Here is a 15,067-nt window from a genome sequence, read left to right on the forward strand (position 1 = left end):
TCTTAATCAAGATCCTAGTTATAAATCCACAACATTGGACATGGAACATTATTAAAACTCTTAAGAAAAGTTTGTCGTCCATTTAAATTTCACAATACTCGAGAGTTTGATTTATCAGAGATACTGAATTTACATTAAAGAATATTAAACTAAACAACAAGAAAAGGAAAGTGGATTAAAAAAAACAAGAAATAGGAAAAGGAAATTTCTAGCACAAGTCTGTGTAGTTGTACTATTTCGTTCACGGTAGAGAGAGACTAGAGTGGCAAAGAAGTCACAACATTTTGTGATATAGCATGTGTAGTACTATCGTAATAGGCAAGTAAATAAAAGGTACAAATTCAAGAAGTGGCCACAATCCGAAACAACGTAGAAAGCCTCACCGACACTTTTGCCCACAGAAAAATTCATGCATTCATAATCCACTAATAATTCATGAATAAATTAATCGTACTGCTCTTAAAAGTATACAATGTTTTACATGATAAGAAACTGTTTAATATTTTATCAATCAATAATACTATCATTCTCTTTATTTGCAAAAGAAATAGGCACAAATAAATTATTTGTAAGTCAAACTTGTTTACTGATAAAAATATTTAAAATTAGTGTAAATTGTCTAGACGTAAATATTTTTCTTGTTAAATAGTTTAGTGCTTCAATTCACGTATTTAAATATAGAGAAATGAATAATTCGAGGTTCAAACTCTGACCTTTATATATTTCCAACTATCAATTGAAATGTACTTACAAAAAAGATTTAAACATTAATTAATCTTTATGAGAGACATGTTAAGATAAACTATTTTACTATATCTCAATTTAATATTCGACTAAAATTACATAATCATCGGCTAAAATTCACATAACAACTTCAATATTTTGAAGTCGAATAAAGATGTTCGGTCTAACAATATCATCAAATTTCAGTCGTGGACTCATGGTAGACCCTTGGAACTATATATATATATATATAGAATATAATTTGAGATATAAAAAGTCAAAATCTAAAAAAAAATAAATGAATATAAAAAAGAAAAGAAAATAAAATTGTAGAGTAAATAAGTGGATAAATGAGAAAAGGTAGTTAGTAATATGGTTGGCGCGTGCGTGATGTATATATAAACACGAAGACATACGAGACGAAATTGCGGCATTGATTTTCTTCACAATCTTCTTCTCTTCTTCTAGATTCCGACTCGCCGTGTTGACTCGGTCCGGGTCGGGGTTTAACCGCGCAAAACTCACTTCTCAATCTCGATTTTCAAATTCTCACACAGATCCAAATCCTCTACTACCGAGGTACATAATCGCTTTTTTTTTTTTTCTTCTTCTTCTGTTAATATGATCGTGATTATCGCAATGTAATTGCTGTTTAAATTCAATTTAGTGTTTTTCCCGCTAATTTTTTTTTGTGTTCTTTGTTGTAATCAATGTATGTGTGTGTTGTTAATGAATTTTGATTACGTAATCATAATATTTGAGTTGGTGAATTTTTGTATTTTATTGAATTGTGTTGTGATCTAATTTCGATTTACTCAGATCTGGTTCTGTGTTGTGTTGCTAAAGTTTTATTGATTTATGATTTATTTTTTTAACTTGTTGAGTAAATTTTTACATTAATGATCATGGATTTGGATTTACTACTGAAAAATTTGAACAAAGATACATATGTAATGATGAAATTAAACTAATGCGGAGCTTTTTTCGTTTACTTAAAACTAGCTACACGGACACCTAACAGAACACAAACACATACATCAGATCGACACCGTAATTATTTGAGAAAATCACATAATGATCTCTCCGGTCTCTAATATAAGCAAAAAAGTCAAAACAATGTTGATGTATTTGGTTTAATATTTGAACATGATTTTTGTTTATATTTGTGATCGGAGTAGTATTTGAATGTAATCACATGTGTCGGTGTATGGACATCTGACAATGACACATGTCAGACAGCTGACATGCTTTTGATTTGAAGTATCAGTGCTATATTAGGGGTGGGAATAGGCCAGGCCGCCCGTCAGGAGCCTATGGCTCGGCCTACTAAAAGCTCGGCTCGGCCTAACTCGTTTAATCAATGAGTCAAGCTTGAGCTTTTTAAAAAGCCTATTAATTTAATTAGGCCGGGCTTAGGCTTGTAAAAAAGCCTATCAGGCCGGCTCGTATATGAGTATATTACACTTTTCCACATTTATTATTTATATATATCAAAAAGAATTACTGATATGTCTTATTAGATTAAGTTTTAAATCGTTGTTGTTATCAGACATGATTATTCTTGAGTTTCTACCCATCTATACATTTTACAATTGTGTTTTATTAGTTTAATTTGTATCTAATTAATATTTATCTTTATATTAAGTACGTTGCACAAATTGAAAGGAGAAAAAATTGATGAACAGACTCTATTTGAAATTTGTAAGACAAACTAGGCTTTTAGACAGGCTAATAGGCCAAGCCAGGCTTTTAAAAAGGCCAGGCCAAGCCAGGCTTTTAAAAAGGCCAGGCCAGGCTTAAAATAAAGCCTCCGACAGCTAAAAGGCCAAGGCTTAGGTCTTAGTTTTTTCAACTAGGCCTAGCCTATTTAAGTAAAGCCCGGCTCGGCCCGGCTCATTCCCACCTCATATATAGTAAACTAGTCAGGACAATATTTGCTCTTTTGAAAAATTATCTAGGAAAACAATAAATGTGGGTTTGAATCACACTGAGTTTGATGTAATTACGGTGACATCGTGATTTCGTTGAAGTTCTAAAGTGTATTCTATGCCTGAATTACTGCGATTCACCGTGATTCTGCTGAACTCAATGTGAATTCAAACATGTATTAAGAAAAAACTTGTATTTCCTTTTATCCCGATGTCAATGGTATTTTTTTTTTCTTTCAATTATTTATGTCCGAGTAGGCAATTTGGTTTGTTGAAAAAAGAGACTTTTTGGGAATTACATTTTCCTTTTTGCTCTGTTTGCATCCTAACATCTCAATTTGAAGTTTATTTGCTTCTCTTAGAGACCGGATTTTGATTGATTTCTAGTTTATGAAAATCTCTTAATCAAGAAAAGTTTTTGGTTCAATTTATACGAGAAGCTATTGGTTAAATACTTGCATTTATTTCACAAGATTCTTTTAATATTTATTTTTCCGTAAGTGTTTGTGTAGAAGTTTATTCAAAGTGACTCAAAGCAATGTGCTTTACTTGAAGGATTTTCAAAGAAGGAAACAGATGCATACTTTTAAACTGCATGTTGAACACTGTATATTTACCTTACCATGCACCTTAATTGACACTTATGCCATTTATCGAGCAACCTGCGTCATATTTCAATCCTTTTTGGTCATTCTCATTGAAAGCTTGTGGCTTATTAGCTGGATTTTGTTTTTGTTTTTCATATCTAGCTAAACATTGGTATTCATGAGGTGACACATAAATTGATTCGTGTCACGCTCGGTAGTACACCCGTCTCTTCATGATCAACTTACTTGCCAGTTGTTTGCTTAAGTTCTCTGTGCAAGTCCTTCTTTCTTTACTGGCATGATATATATAGGATTTGGTGGAATCTATCTGCTCATATTTCAGATTACATTTTCTTGGCTTATCTTGATCTGCTTCTAATTTTATAATCTCTCAGGAAAACAAAGGACTTATCACAATGAAGGCATTGATTCTGGTTGGGGGGTTTGGAACTAGGTTGAGGCCATTGACACTCAGTGTTCCTAAGCCTCTTGTTGATTTTGCTAACAAACCCATGATTCTGCATCAGGTAAAGCTATTTTAAACTATTTTCCCTATAAGTTTTATATCTGTTATGTTCTAGAATATATTAGGGATATGCTTTATTGTTAAATGCTTTCTAAACCCGGCATCTCATTCTGATGCTTTTCTTTCCACATAACTCATAGTTGCGATTTCCTTTTTAAAATTAAATGACTTCTCATATTGTGAAGAACCACTTTTTATTTGTGTAGAACCGGTCATGTATTTATGTGCATATTTTATTTCTATTTCTCTTAATATGGCAAAATAAACTATCCTACTGACATACTTGTTAATATTTAATCTGGCTTGTTTTTCAGATAGAGGCTCTTAAGGCGACTGGAGTCACTGAAGTGGTACTGGCCATTAATTACCAACCAGAGGTAAGGAGGATCACACTCAATTCATGCCTCTTCTTAAAACACTGTTTTAGTAAATGCTTCAAAAACAAAATTGTGGCTCAAGTTTCTTTATTTTGACTTTGGCAATACTTCCTACGTCAGGTTATGTTGAATTTCTTGAAGGATTTTGAAGCAAAGCTTGGCATCACGATTAGTTGTTCCCAAGAAACTGAACCATTAGGAACTGCAGGGCCCCTGGCTCTTGCTAGGGACAAGCTGATAGATGACTCTGGAGAGCCATTTTTTGTTCTTAACAGTGATGTTATAAGTGACTACCCACTTAAAGAAATGATTGAATTCCACAAATCCCATGGAGGGGAAGCTTCCATAATGGTAACAAAGGTAAGTCAATGAAATAATAATTGCAAACATGTGAGACTAATATACAATATAATAGTTAGAGCATCTAATTATATCATTTTTTTCGTCTACTTCTGTAGGTTGATGAGCCATCAAAATATGGTGTGGTTGTTATGGAGGAGACAACAGGGCAGGTTGAGAAATTTGTTGAAAAACCAAAGTTGTTTGTTGGTAACAAAATCAATGCTGGAATTTACCTATTGAACCCCTCTGTTTTGGATCGAATTGAACTGAGGCCCACTTCTATCGAAAAAGAAATTTTTCCAAAGATCGCTGCAGAGAAAAAGCTATATGCAATGGTCCTGCCTGGATTCTGGATGGACATCGGACAACCTAGGGACTATATCACTGGCTTGAGGCTTTACCTGGACTCACTGAGGAAGAAGTCTTCTTCTAAGTTGGCCGGTGGATCTAACATTGTGGGGAACGTTATTGTGGACGAAACAGCCAAAATTGGTGAGGGATGTCTCATTGGACCTGATGTTGCTATCGGTCCTGGCTGCATTGTTGAGTCTGGTGTTAGGCTTTCGCGCTGCACAGTAATGCGAGGAGTCCGGATCAAGAAACATGCTTGCATTTCCAGCAGTATTATTGGGTGGCATTCCACTGTCGGGCAATGGGCTCGAGTGGAGAATATGACTATCCTTGGAGAAGATGTTCATGTTTGTGATGAGATTTACAGCAATGGTGGTGTGGTTTTACCCCACAAGGAGATTAAGACAAATATTCTGAAGCCAGAGATTGTCATGTGAGGTCTATGTTGCTCAGCATGTGGTAAGGAGGAGGTAGTAACTTATTGAGTCCGAAAATGTTTGTTCTTTTCAATTAATTTTTTCTATATCCCATTGCTTTCCTTTCTCCCTACAGTGTACAAGTCAGTTTTGGATTAGATTGAGTGATGCCATTACAATATTGAAAGGTCATAATCCTTGTAAAGGGCATCGGTTTGGTCTTTTGTGCAAAAGTTGTGTAATTTTAAGTTATGTATAGAAATAAATTATCAATTAGTTGTTTCCATCAAGTCTTTGCAACTCATTAGCAAGATGGCAAGAATGTAGTTCTATTTACTTTAATTGGGCAATATAATATAATTCATGAATGGTTGTTTTACAAATGATGATTGATGCTGGTTGAAGTATTAGAAGGATACAAGAAAGTATTAGATATGTGATTTTATTGATGAAAGGATGATAGTTGAGAATCTCAAGTCTCAACTGTCCAATATTCTCTTACCCTCTTTTGATAGCCTATAATTTGCTAAATTAAGGACTTATTTTACTTTCTGTTTGCAACTTAATTACAAAATTGTCATTTTATTTTCAGTAAATAAAATTCAGCTTAGTTACACTAACTTCCTCAACTAACAAAACTCAACCTAATGCAGAGACTAGTTCATTAGACTTTCTACATTAACATGATGTATCTTGGAAAGTTGAAGTGGCTTGGAGCTGTAATCTTGTAGTGATCACCCATCTATTCCATATTTGAATGGCTTAATTAGATTTGTGGTCCTTAATTTGCTAGAAATGACCAATGTGGGGTAATCAGTGCACAAGAACTCCTATTCTTATTTGAATGATGCAGGCTTGCCAAGAATGAGACAATTAGATGAGTTGGTGGCCTTGTTACGACACTTACATGTTTGAATATTTCCATGTTATGTTATGGGTTGATGAGAACCTCACTATATAAACCTTTCCATATGGGTCCCGTCCAGCGTGGATGGGATGTTTAGAGAGGAACTTTCTCCATCCCTCACTTACATTTCTAAAAAAACAACATACAGCTCTAGAAGTATACTTTCATATACGGTATAATTTGTTCGAAAGTGTACTTTAGACAACAACAAAAAAAAAAAGTTTTTTTCTTTCTTTCAATGTGTATTTTTGGGTGAAAAAAGTTCATCTCGGGTGTTTATGAGTTACTTTTCCCTATTTCTAGTTACAACAAGACCATGTGACTGAGGGTCCATAAATAGAACATACATTGATACTTTCAACCACTAAGAAATAATTGGAGATAATGGATAGGTTGAACAGAATTTTATGTGGACATTGTGGTGTACTACTATTTTACTTGGTCAAAAATCATTTTGCGACGCGGTTCTAATTAATCTTTAAAGTAACAGGATATTAAATATAGACATCTCTCTCAATCGGGTATCTTTAAATTGAACTACAAACATAATTAAAGGGGTCTAATATATGATCAACAATAATTTACAATTCTTTTTCTTCTTTATCTTTACTTATCAATTCTATTATAATATTCTTACATCACATTATCTCATATGTGATAGTGGTACGGTTGGCAAATAATGCTTATGGCTGGCCCCAAACATTGATGTCTAATTGCCTCAGCATTATCACATTCTTGCTTCACTTTCTTTAACAAGACAATAAAGTCACTGCCTATTATTTTTTTTGTTAAGCAAACAAGTGTAACAAATCTAAAAGTAAGGAAAATGATTTGCAACAATAATTTACCATATATGTGATAGTGATACATACGGTTGTGCAAATAATACTTATGCATGGACCCAAACATTGATGTCTATATCACATGACAATAACTGAAACTTCTGCTTATTTATCTTTGCCTTTAATATATTTGTCCATATTAGAACTTTTTCAACACAATGATAAGAAGTGGGGCAGGATTTCCTTAGTGCAGCAGCACCTTTAGAACCCATCTCATGACAAACGAAAGGGAGGAGTTTTTACACATCCGAAAAAATACAGCTATTTGTCTTCTGAATATACATTTTCAAACAATGTTCAAAAATACACTTCCAAAGGTTTTTTTTTTTAAGTGTGAGGGTGGCCAAAGTTGTTTTCAAACAAAAATGTTACCATGATTGTTGTATAGGCTCCCCAGGTTGATCAAACTGAGAAAAAGACCCAATGGATCGTAGAATCCAAGAGATTTTAATCGAAAACAGGCGACTGAAACCTGCCATCGGAAATTATCTTTCAATAAATGGGGGGCTTTAACAGCAAAAATGGGGGCCATATAGCAATTCCCAAATGTTACTTGCACAACATACAATATCCACAAAGACTAAAAGAGATGTCATTGTTTTATGAAAAAAAATAACTTTTATCATTGATAATTGATATAAAATCTTGTGATGCATTTTAGTTCAAAATAGAGTATTTACATTCATGTAAGTGAGTAGATGGAGCTTTTAGTGCTGGGCAGATAACATGCCTCCTTCTAAGAAACAGCAAACTGAAAAACATAGAGGTTAAGCACATTGTGTGATGGTATTTTGAATGTGATTCTACAATGACAAATTAACAGCCTTCAAGACACATTGACAGAAGGATAATGCTTTTAGCTGTTATTTTTGTTAAAATTTTCATTTTCACTGCACTGTCCGGGTAGGTAACATTACTGCCATAAATTAGTTATCCTATCACTTACTATGTTCAAATATGTTTATTTTATGATTTTAAAAAAACTATAACTAAAAGCACTTAAAAAGAAGTTATTGTTATTGGAAGAACAATCATGAAACAAGGTCAACAATACCTGCTAAGAGCTTATTTAGATTTACTTATTTAAACTTTTCTCTTAAATGATAAACACTTGTGAAACTCATTGGAAGAAGTTATAAAAGTAGTTTATGGCTCTGTTTGGTAAAAATAAGCTATAAGCTAGCTGATAGCTGATAGTTGAAAAGCTAGCTGATGACTGATAGCTGATAGCTTATAGCTGAAAAGCTTGCTTATTAAAAATAATGTGTTTGGTAAAATTAGCTGTTGAAGTGGCTGATAAGTATAAAATGACATAAAAGGATATGTTTTTTTTTTTTAATATACATATAGACACACACTTTTTTTTTGTAATGTATTTATTTTTTAATAATTTTAATTATAGTTAAATATGTTTTTGGTCCCTATAAATATTCAAACTTTTGGTCTTAGTCTCCATAAAAAAATTCTTCGACCTTTAATCCTAAAAAAAAATTCATCGACAATTTTGATCTCTGCTTTATGAATCCCAAAAATAAGAGAAACGTGAAAACAAAATGTGAGCTAGAATATATAAAATTTTACAACGTACAATAGACTAGTTATTTTTTCCTTTAATAAAAAATAGGCTAGTTATTTTTTGTGTGGTGTACGGCAGGTTAGTTATAACAAAATATAAAGCATTTCCTTAAAAAATACATACATATATATATATATATATATATATATATATATATATATATATAAAGTGCTCTTTAAAAAAAAAACGTGACATTTTTTTTAAGGGAAAAAATAGGGCGGTTATAAAAATGAATATGTGTAGTTGTTTAATTAAAAAAATAATTAATTTAAATTAATAGGGTTAAAGTTGGAAGAAAATATAAAAAGCTACCAGCTATAAGCTAAAAAACTACTTGAAATAGCTTTTCAAAAAACGTTATAAGCTCATGAAAAAAGCTTGTTACCAAACACGCCATGTTTTCATCTAACGAGCTTATAAGCTAATCCAACAAGCTATAAGCTAGCTTTTTTGTGTTACCAAACACAGCCTATGACATGCTTACAATCTGTTTTCAACTTATTTTTTAAGCTCCCTAAAATATAATGAAAACAGTTTATAACTTATTCGAAAACAATTTAATTTAATTTAATTATCTTGTTATAAAATCTTAGGACATTGTTTAAAATTTAGATTACATGGGTAAAATTGAGATAAAAGACGTTAAGCTTTAAGCTACTCAAATTAGCTTATAAAAAAACGCTATAAGTTGGTAAAAATAAGCTACAAGCTAATGGGACAATGACGCTTACCAAACATGTCTTTTTTTATAAGACATAAACCATAAGCTCAAAAAAAATGCGTTGCCAAACAGACCCATAAGTGCTTATCATGATAAATACTTATCCTATAAGCTGCAAAATAAGTCGTTTATCCAAACAGGATCTAGTTAATAATGAATCTAAATGATGTTCACAAGTACCAAAAAAAACCTAGAACTCCTTCAATGTACCAATCTAACAGAAGCAGAAAAATTTGAAAAAGACATAACTTTGATATCGACAATCAACTTCTATGTTTCCGAAAATTAATCTCAGTTATAATAGCTCAAGGCTACATCAAATGGTTCCTTCACAGCCTATGATACGAAAATTACAAGAACAGCCTAAAACAGTACCGACTGCCTCAAACGAGTTTTTGTTTTCTCTTTGCCAATGTAAAAATGTGTAACAAGATAACAATTTCTCTGATTGTGAAACCAAACTCAAATTGGTCAGCAGGAAGTACCGAAGTTCACATTGACGAAGGTCAAACTCAATTAGCCACCTCTGAACTCCCAAGAGGCGAGGTTACCTTTTCAGCAATCAACTGAATTTCCTTCACCCTATCCTGAACTAACTTTCGGAGTTGCTCTTCTTGGCTTGTCTGATTGTCATCCATCTGTACAGCAATATCTTCACCAGCCCCTGATTTGAACATGACAAATGACATCTCCTCATTGACATTGCAAGGAACTTCAATAAGTTGCTTCCCAGCAGTCCCAGAATCTTTCCCCAAAATATCATACTTCACACGTTCAGAAATAACGCTGACAAAGTTCTCCAGGTACTTGTCAATAGGATTGAGGCCAATGTAGATCAAAACCTCCCAACACTTGAGAAACTGTGTCTTGGTAATTTTCAAATGTTTCCTTACATCCTCAACAGCACTGGGAGGTGGTGTAAGTCGAGGAGAATGTGTTCTCTTTGATAGTTTTCCATCCTTCAGGAGTGAAACAGCCTTAGTAACTAAATGCTGGATTGGCTCAAAACCAAGCAGGCGTTGTGTGTCAACACAGGAACGGACATGTTGGAAGTTATCTAACGGCTCTTCTACAGTGAGGTCAAAAACATTTTCAGCTATAGCAACATCATTGAGCACTTCGAGAAGGTAACGCCCATAACCCTTGTGCTGATATGGAGGCAATACCAGTATCTGCCATCAACATAGAAATAGCACTTGAGAGTATTCTAATAGAAACATGATATAAGTTGAGAGTAATTTTGAGAGCACTGCAGCTATTAAGGAATATCCAGTATATGACATACCTGACCCAGACGCAATCGGGAGTTATCGGGATAGTGGTAAAATCGATAAATGGCAGTAAATCCAAGCAACAAACATTGGATCTCTCCCTGCTGATCAGTTTTCTTCTGAACCACGACATACAGCTCCCACATTGAATCGGTAACATCAATGGGACTGCTACCTATATGACACAAGAGTTTAACAGAAAACTACATTAGCAAGCAATCTAAACATTGCATACAGGGGTAAAGAGTAGTAAAATGAGTGAAAATTACCATCAACAAGGAGAAGAACAAGGGGTATTATATGACTGTAAAGTTGTCCAGTAGCCATGTTGCCTGCTTTCAAACGCACAACCTGGGGTCCAGTAGATAGACATCAAAATAGCATTCTTAAAATGTGCATATGAAAACAAAAGACATCCCAGAGAAGTTTAAAGGATAATGAACACAGGCAAAAACTTGTGTTTCAGAATACTGTTTTTTATTAAATAAATTTCTTTAGCTGAACATTTTCATTGAAAGGAAGGTTGTTCAAATTGATGTTAATTATAATTGTTAAATGTACATTTGGAAACTGGATGGCCAGAATTTACAACACCATACATAAGTTTACTAGACAACTCAAAGAACTTGTGTATTTAACAGCTGAAGATTTGGTAGAAAAGGAGGATGACTAGTCACAGAAAAGTGGGTATCAGCCTACTCATATATCTAATGTTAAGTTAACCAAAATCAGCATAGCCTAACTGATTAATGCCATTAGGGGTCAGTGAGAATTTAGCAGAGCCATGTAAAAGTTGTCACATAGCAGGCTCTCCTTAAGAATAATGGTATTAAGAACAACGTTATACTGACAGTCATAAATACGCATACAAAGAACAGACGGTCAATAGGGACACGCAATTTACTGGACACACAATATTTAACAAGAAATTTGAAAAAAGTCGGTCAATAATAAAATCATAATTTGAGATGATCAGTAACAGGAAAAAGCTAAAGTGAAAAGCAGCATAACAAATCTATTTTGTCACTCTTTTTCCATGTCTAGAAAAAAAGTATTTAAATTAGATGATTGGTCAAGACATAGTGAAATTTGAGATGCAACATGTATAAATAAGGATTTTTCATAGATAAAGTTTTATGCCAGTCCTTCAGAATCAACCACCCTATCTTTTAACTAGAGTGCAATAAATTGAGCCTAAATGCAAATTATAACCTCAACATTAGAATCATCCGAATCAGCATGCTTGAAAGCTTTGTGCTTCAAAATCTCCCCAGTTGAGATGCTTTTACTGCAAACCAAATTAAAGTCACCATCCACAGTCTTTACAATTTTATAAAACTAATTTCATTTCAGGTATCATAAAAATCAGCAAAGTCTTCATACCTAACAAAATCCTTGTCCATCAAATACTTTTGAAGGAATTCATCCTTGTTATCAACAAGAGTCTCAGCAAAAATTGCCTGCAGAAAAGAACAAACCAAATTGAAGGGTCATATGTCAAAGGTACTCAACATAACATTCAGTGACACGGTAGATGTTGATGCATACCTGAAGAGCAACTTTAAGATCTGTTATCCCTTTGCCTCGCTTAAACAATCAAACAACACATTCAAATGAAACGTCAAAATCCACAGATAACTATGAATTAACCAATACTGTAAACAAAAGAATAAGAACGTTTTTTTCCCATTAGTTTGTAAGTCTAAACAGATTCAAAACTTACATCAGCGGAACTGTCGAATGCAATATCAGCATATGCATAAAATGATATTCTGCTAACCCAGATGTTAATCTGCAAAAGTCCAAACAATCTAAAGATGAAAACAGCATATACCATGAAACATTCAACTATCTTTATTTATATATATAAAAAAAATCTCATACTATAGTTAAAATGAATCAGACCTTCAAACCCTCATAGCCATAAATTTTCCCATCATCATCGAAATAGCTATTCAAATCCACAGGATTGATGATAAAACTCTCTGGAGCATCAAACTCTTCTTTGCTTGAAACTGTACAATAATAACACAATAAATATGGATGCCAATTGCAAAATCACAGCATATCAATAAACTATGAAGCACTGTCACCGACACCAAACACGACACTGACAGACCTTCGATCACAAGTGTCAGTGCTACAGACAACCCAAAACATCCCCGGAAAAAAAAGGGAACACAACAGAGAGAATTATGATTGTCATAAAACAGCGGCCGGTATTTGGGAAAACCCCATTTGCATCTCCCAACTTGACAACATTTTAAATACAACGATGCCATTTCCTACAACTACCAACAAAACGAGAACCACGATAGACTAATGGTTACTACCACAAATATTATCAATAAATACATGATAAAAAAAAGTCATTTGGTGGAAAACAAGGTCATGTGTGTGTTATTTGTGTTTCCCCCTGAATCCATATTTCGTGGCAAATGGCATTTCCCTTTTAACCTACCAAGAAAAACTTTATAAAAAACAACCCAGTTGCAAAATCACAGCATATCAATGACAAACCAATTTTTATATATTTTTTCATTAACAACCCAAAAGAAAATAGAACAAAAAAAAGAAGTTATTAAAGTTATAATTATAAGAATACACAGTGTCCAATGTTCAGGTAAACCCCATTTTCATCGCAAACTTGACACAAAACTTCACTAAAGAAAAATGAATCTTTCAAAAAAATTGATCATACCAAGGAAGATTCTGATGCAGTCTTTGGCTTCAACCCCAGCATCTACAAAACGCAATGAAAAATATCGTATAAATCACAGCAAAATGACGAAACAAATTCAACAAAAAATGAGTAAAAATATAAAGAAAACTCGCCTATGCCGGAAAATCCAACACGGCGTTTCTTCTTGGTTTCATCGTTGGGATCTGATTTCAAAGCGTGCTTCTGCTTCTGACCCATTTCTTTCGGTTCTGTGTTTTCTTCTTCTGTGTCTGAAAAAGGGGTTAGGGTTTTTACAGAGCGGGAAATGAAATGCGAGGGAGGGGGAAACTAGATTAGGGCTTTTAAATAAGAAATCGTGTTGGGTTTTTGGGCCAATGATGATGATGGGCCAAAAGTAAACACTTGAATCGTATTTTGAAAAGATTATTGCTCTTCTCCCATCTTTTTTTTCTCATTCCCGTTAAATAGCCGAGCGTGAGTTAACGCACATAGGTATATTTGTCGGCGTGACGTAAGGTTGGAATGAACAAAAATTGATGGGAGAAGCAACCTTCCTCCAACTACTCAACAATTATGACTCTCTCAAAATCTCTACCAAAATCACTCAATCTCAAAATCATCCAAAAATTTTCATCAAAATCACAAGTAAGTAATCACTAATGCTATTAACATACATTTTTGTTGGTATATTTATTTTTTTATTTTTTTTATAATTTTAGTTTTAGTGTTAATTTAAATTTTGATTTCTTTTTTTGGTAAAAAATTAATCAATGTTTACATCTGATGAATACTTGTTGTAATAGAGTTATGTTGCTTAAATATTTGGAAGTTTATGTTGTAGTTTTGAGTTTTAGAGTTTATGTATAATTTGTACTACAAATGTTTGATGAAATGTTTGAATGAGTTTTTCATTGATTGTTTAATTTCTTATGGTGTAGATCTGAAAGAATGGACAATTTGTTCGGTGCTCAAATACGTTTCAACGCTGGAAACCCTTATTTGTTCAAGGTACGAGACGATGTCACACTAAAGGATCTGAATGATCAACTGAATGAAATCAACCCCGGAGACACAAGGAGGGTGGATAACGTTCAGTATGCACATCCCGGTTTAATTTAAGCTGATAAGATAATGCTCACAAATGATGATTGTGTGAGGAGCATGTTCTCCGTATATCGTCATCACCGCATGTTTTCAAGGATTGAGATGGATGTTGCGTTGCTGAGATCGCCTGAAGATATTTTGTTGAAACTTAAGTTTAATTATTGTTAGTTTGTTGAAGATGCAAAGGTTTGCAAGCCTTTTTGAAAAGTCAAAAGAATTAAGAGAGCACAACTTGTATTATACCAAATCAACTATATAGGTTTTCACAACAAATTCCTTTGTATAAGATGAGTGTGACGAAAGGGAATGCACCTCTAAGATGTTGTTTTGTGCTTGATCATGCTCCTTTGTCAATTGAAACTTGTCAGTTGGCAATGCAAGTATGATTAAGTTCAAAATAATATATTGGAATACATTACTTTTATCATTACTCATCTTATATGAAGGAATTCGATGTGAAAACTTATATAGTTGATTTGGTAGAATACAAAGTGTTGTGCTCTCTTCATTCTTTTGAGTTTTCAAAGAGGGCTGCAAATCTTTACACTAAGCATAAAACACTTCAATGCTAGTATTTTCGATAAACTTTTAAGAATTTAATTTAAATTCAACATCATGATGATACCACATATTTAAGAAGATTGTAATGTAATGTAACAATTTGTTTAAAGTAAATAAATTTGTCCTATGAATTGAATTTATATCGTTTAAAA

General features: G+C 33.3%; 2 protein-coding genes across 2 annotated transcripts; one reads left to right on the forward strand and one right to left on the reverse strand.

Moving 5' to 3' along the window:
- The first annotated feature begins 1,136 nt into the window (after window positions 1-1,136).
- Window positions 1,137-5,633, forward strand: LOC11405162 (mannose-1-phosphate guanylyltransferase 1). The gene is made up of 5 exons (XM_003616427.4): window positions 1,137-1,302; window positions 3,634-3,765; window positions 4,079-4,141; window positions 4,262-4,501; window positions 4,600-5,633. The coding sequence occupies exons 2-5, from the start codon at window positions 3,655-3,657 to the stop codon at window positions 5,269-5,271; spliced, it is 1,086 nt and encodes a 361-aa protein (XP_003616475.1). The 5' UTR covers window positions 1,137-1,302; window positions 3,634-3,654; the 3' UTR covers window positions 5,272-5,633.
- A 3,790-nt stretch (window positions 5,634-9,423) lies between these two features.
- On the reverse strand, window positions 9,424-13,574 carry LOC11406605 (histone acetyltransferase type B catalytic subunit). The gene is made up of 10 exons (XM_003616428.4): window positions 13,403-13,574; window positions 13,269-13,310; window positions 12,473-12,582; window positions 12,291-12,359; window positions 12,116-12,154; window positions 11,951-12,027; window positions 11,780-11,855; window positions 10,837-10,918; window positions 10,582-10,742; window positions 9,424-10,468 (listed from the first exon to the last, which is right to left on the reverse strand). The coding sequence occupies exons 1-10, from the start codon at window positions 13,485-13,487 to the stop codon at window positions 9,809-9,811; spliced, it is 1,401 nt and encodes a 466-aa protein (XP_003616476.1). The 5' UTR covers window positions 13,488-13,574; the 3' UTR covers window positions 9,424-9,808.
- Between the last annotated feature and the right edge of the window lie 1,493 nt (window positions 13,575-15,067).

Source organism: Medicago truncatula, chromosome 5 (genome assembly GCF_003473485.1).
Source record: "Medicago truncatula cultivar Jemalong A17 chromosome 5, MtrunA17r5.0-ANR, whole genome shotgun sequence".
Taxonomy (NCBI): domain Eukaryota; kingdom Viridiplantae; phylum Streptophyta; class Magnoliopsida; order Fabales; family Fabaceae; genus Medicago; species Medicago truncatula.

What these genes read in the sequence shown, in the direction of transcription:
- LOC11405162 (XM_003616427.4), top strand. Translation starts at nt 3,655, where the DNA reads ATGAAGGCATTGATTCTGGTTGGGGGGTTTGGAACTAGGTTGAGGCCA. An exon ending in AACCCATGATTCTGCATCAG is followed by an intron (nt 3,766 to 4,078) that starts GTAAAGCTATTT and finishes CTTGTTTTTCAG; the next exon opens with ATAGAGGCTCTTAAGGCGAC. An exon ending in CTTCCATAATGGTAACAAAG is followed by an intron (nt 4,502 to 4,599) that starts GTAAGTCAATGA and finishes CTACTTCTGTAG; the next exon opens with GTTGATGAGCCATCAAAATA.
- LOC11406605 (XM_003616428.4), bottom strand. Translation starts at nt 13,487, where the DNA reads ATGGGTCAGAAGCAGAAGCACGCTTTGAAATCAGATCCCAACGATGAA. An exon ending in ATGGACAAGGATTTTGTTAG is followed by an intron (nt 11,856 to 11,950) that starts GTATGAAGACTT and finishes TTTGGTTTGCAG; the next exon opens with TAAAAGCATCTCAACTGGGG. An exon ending in CGGATGATTCTAATGTTGAG is followed by an intron (nt 10,919 to 11,779) that starts GTTATAATTTGC and finishes ACTGGACCCCAG; the next exon opens with GTTGTGCGTTTGAAAGCAGG.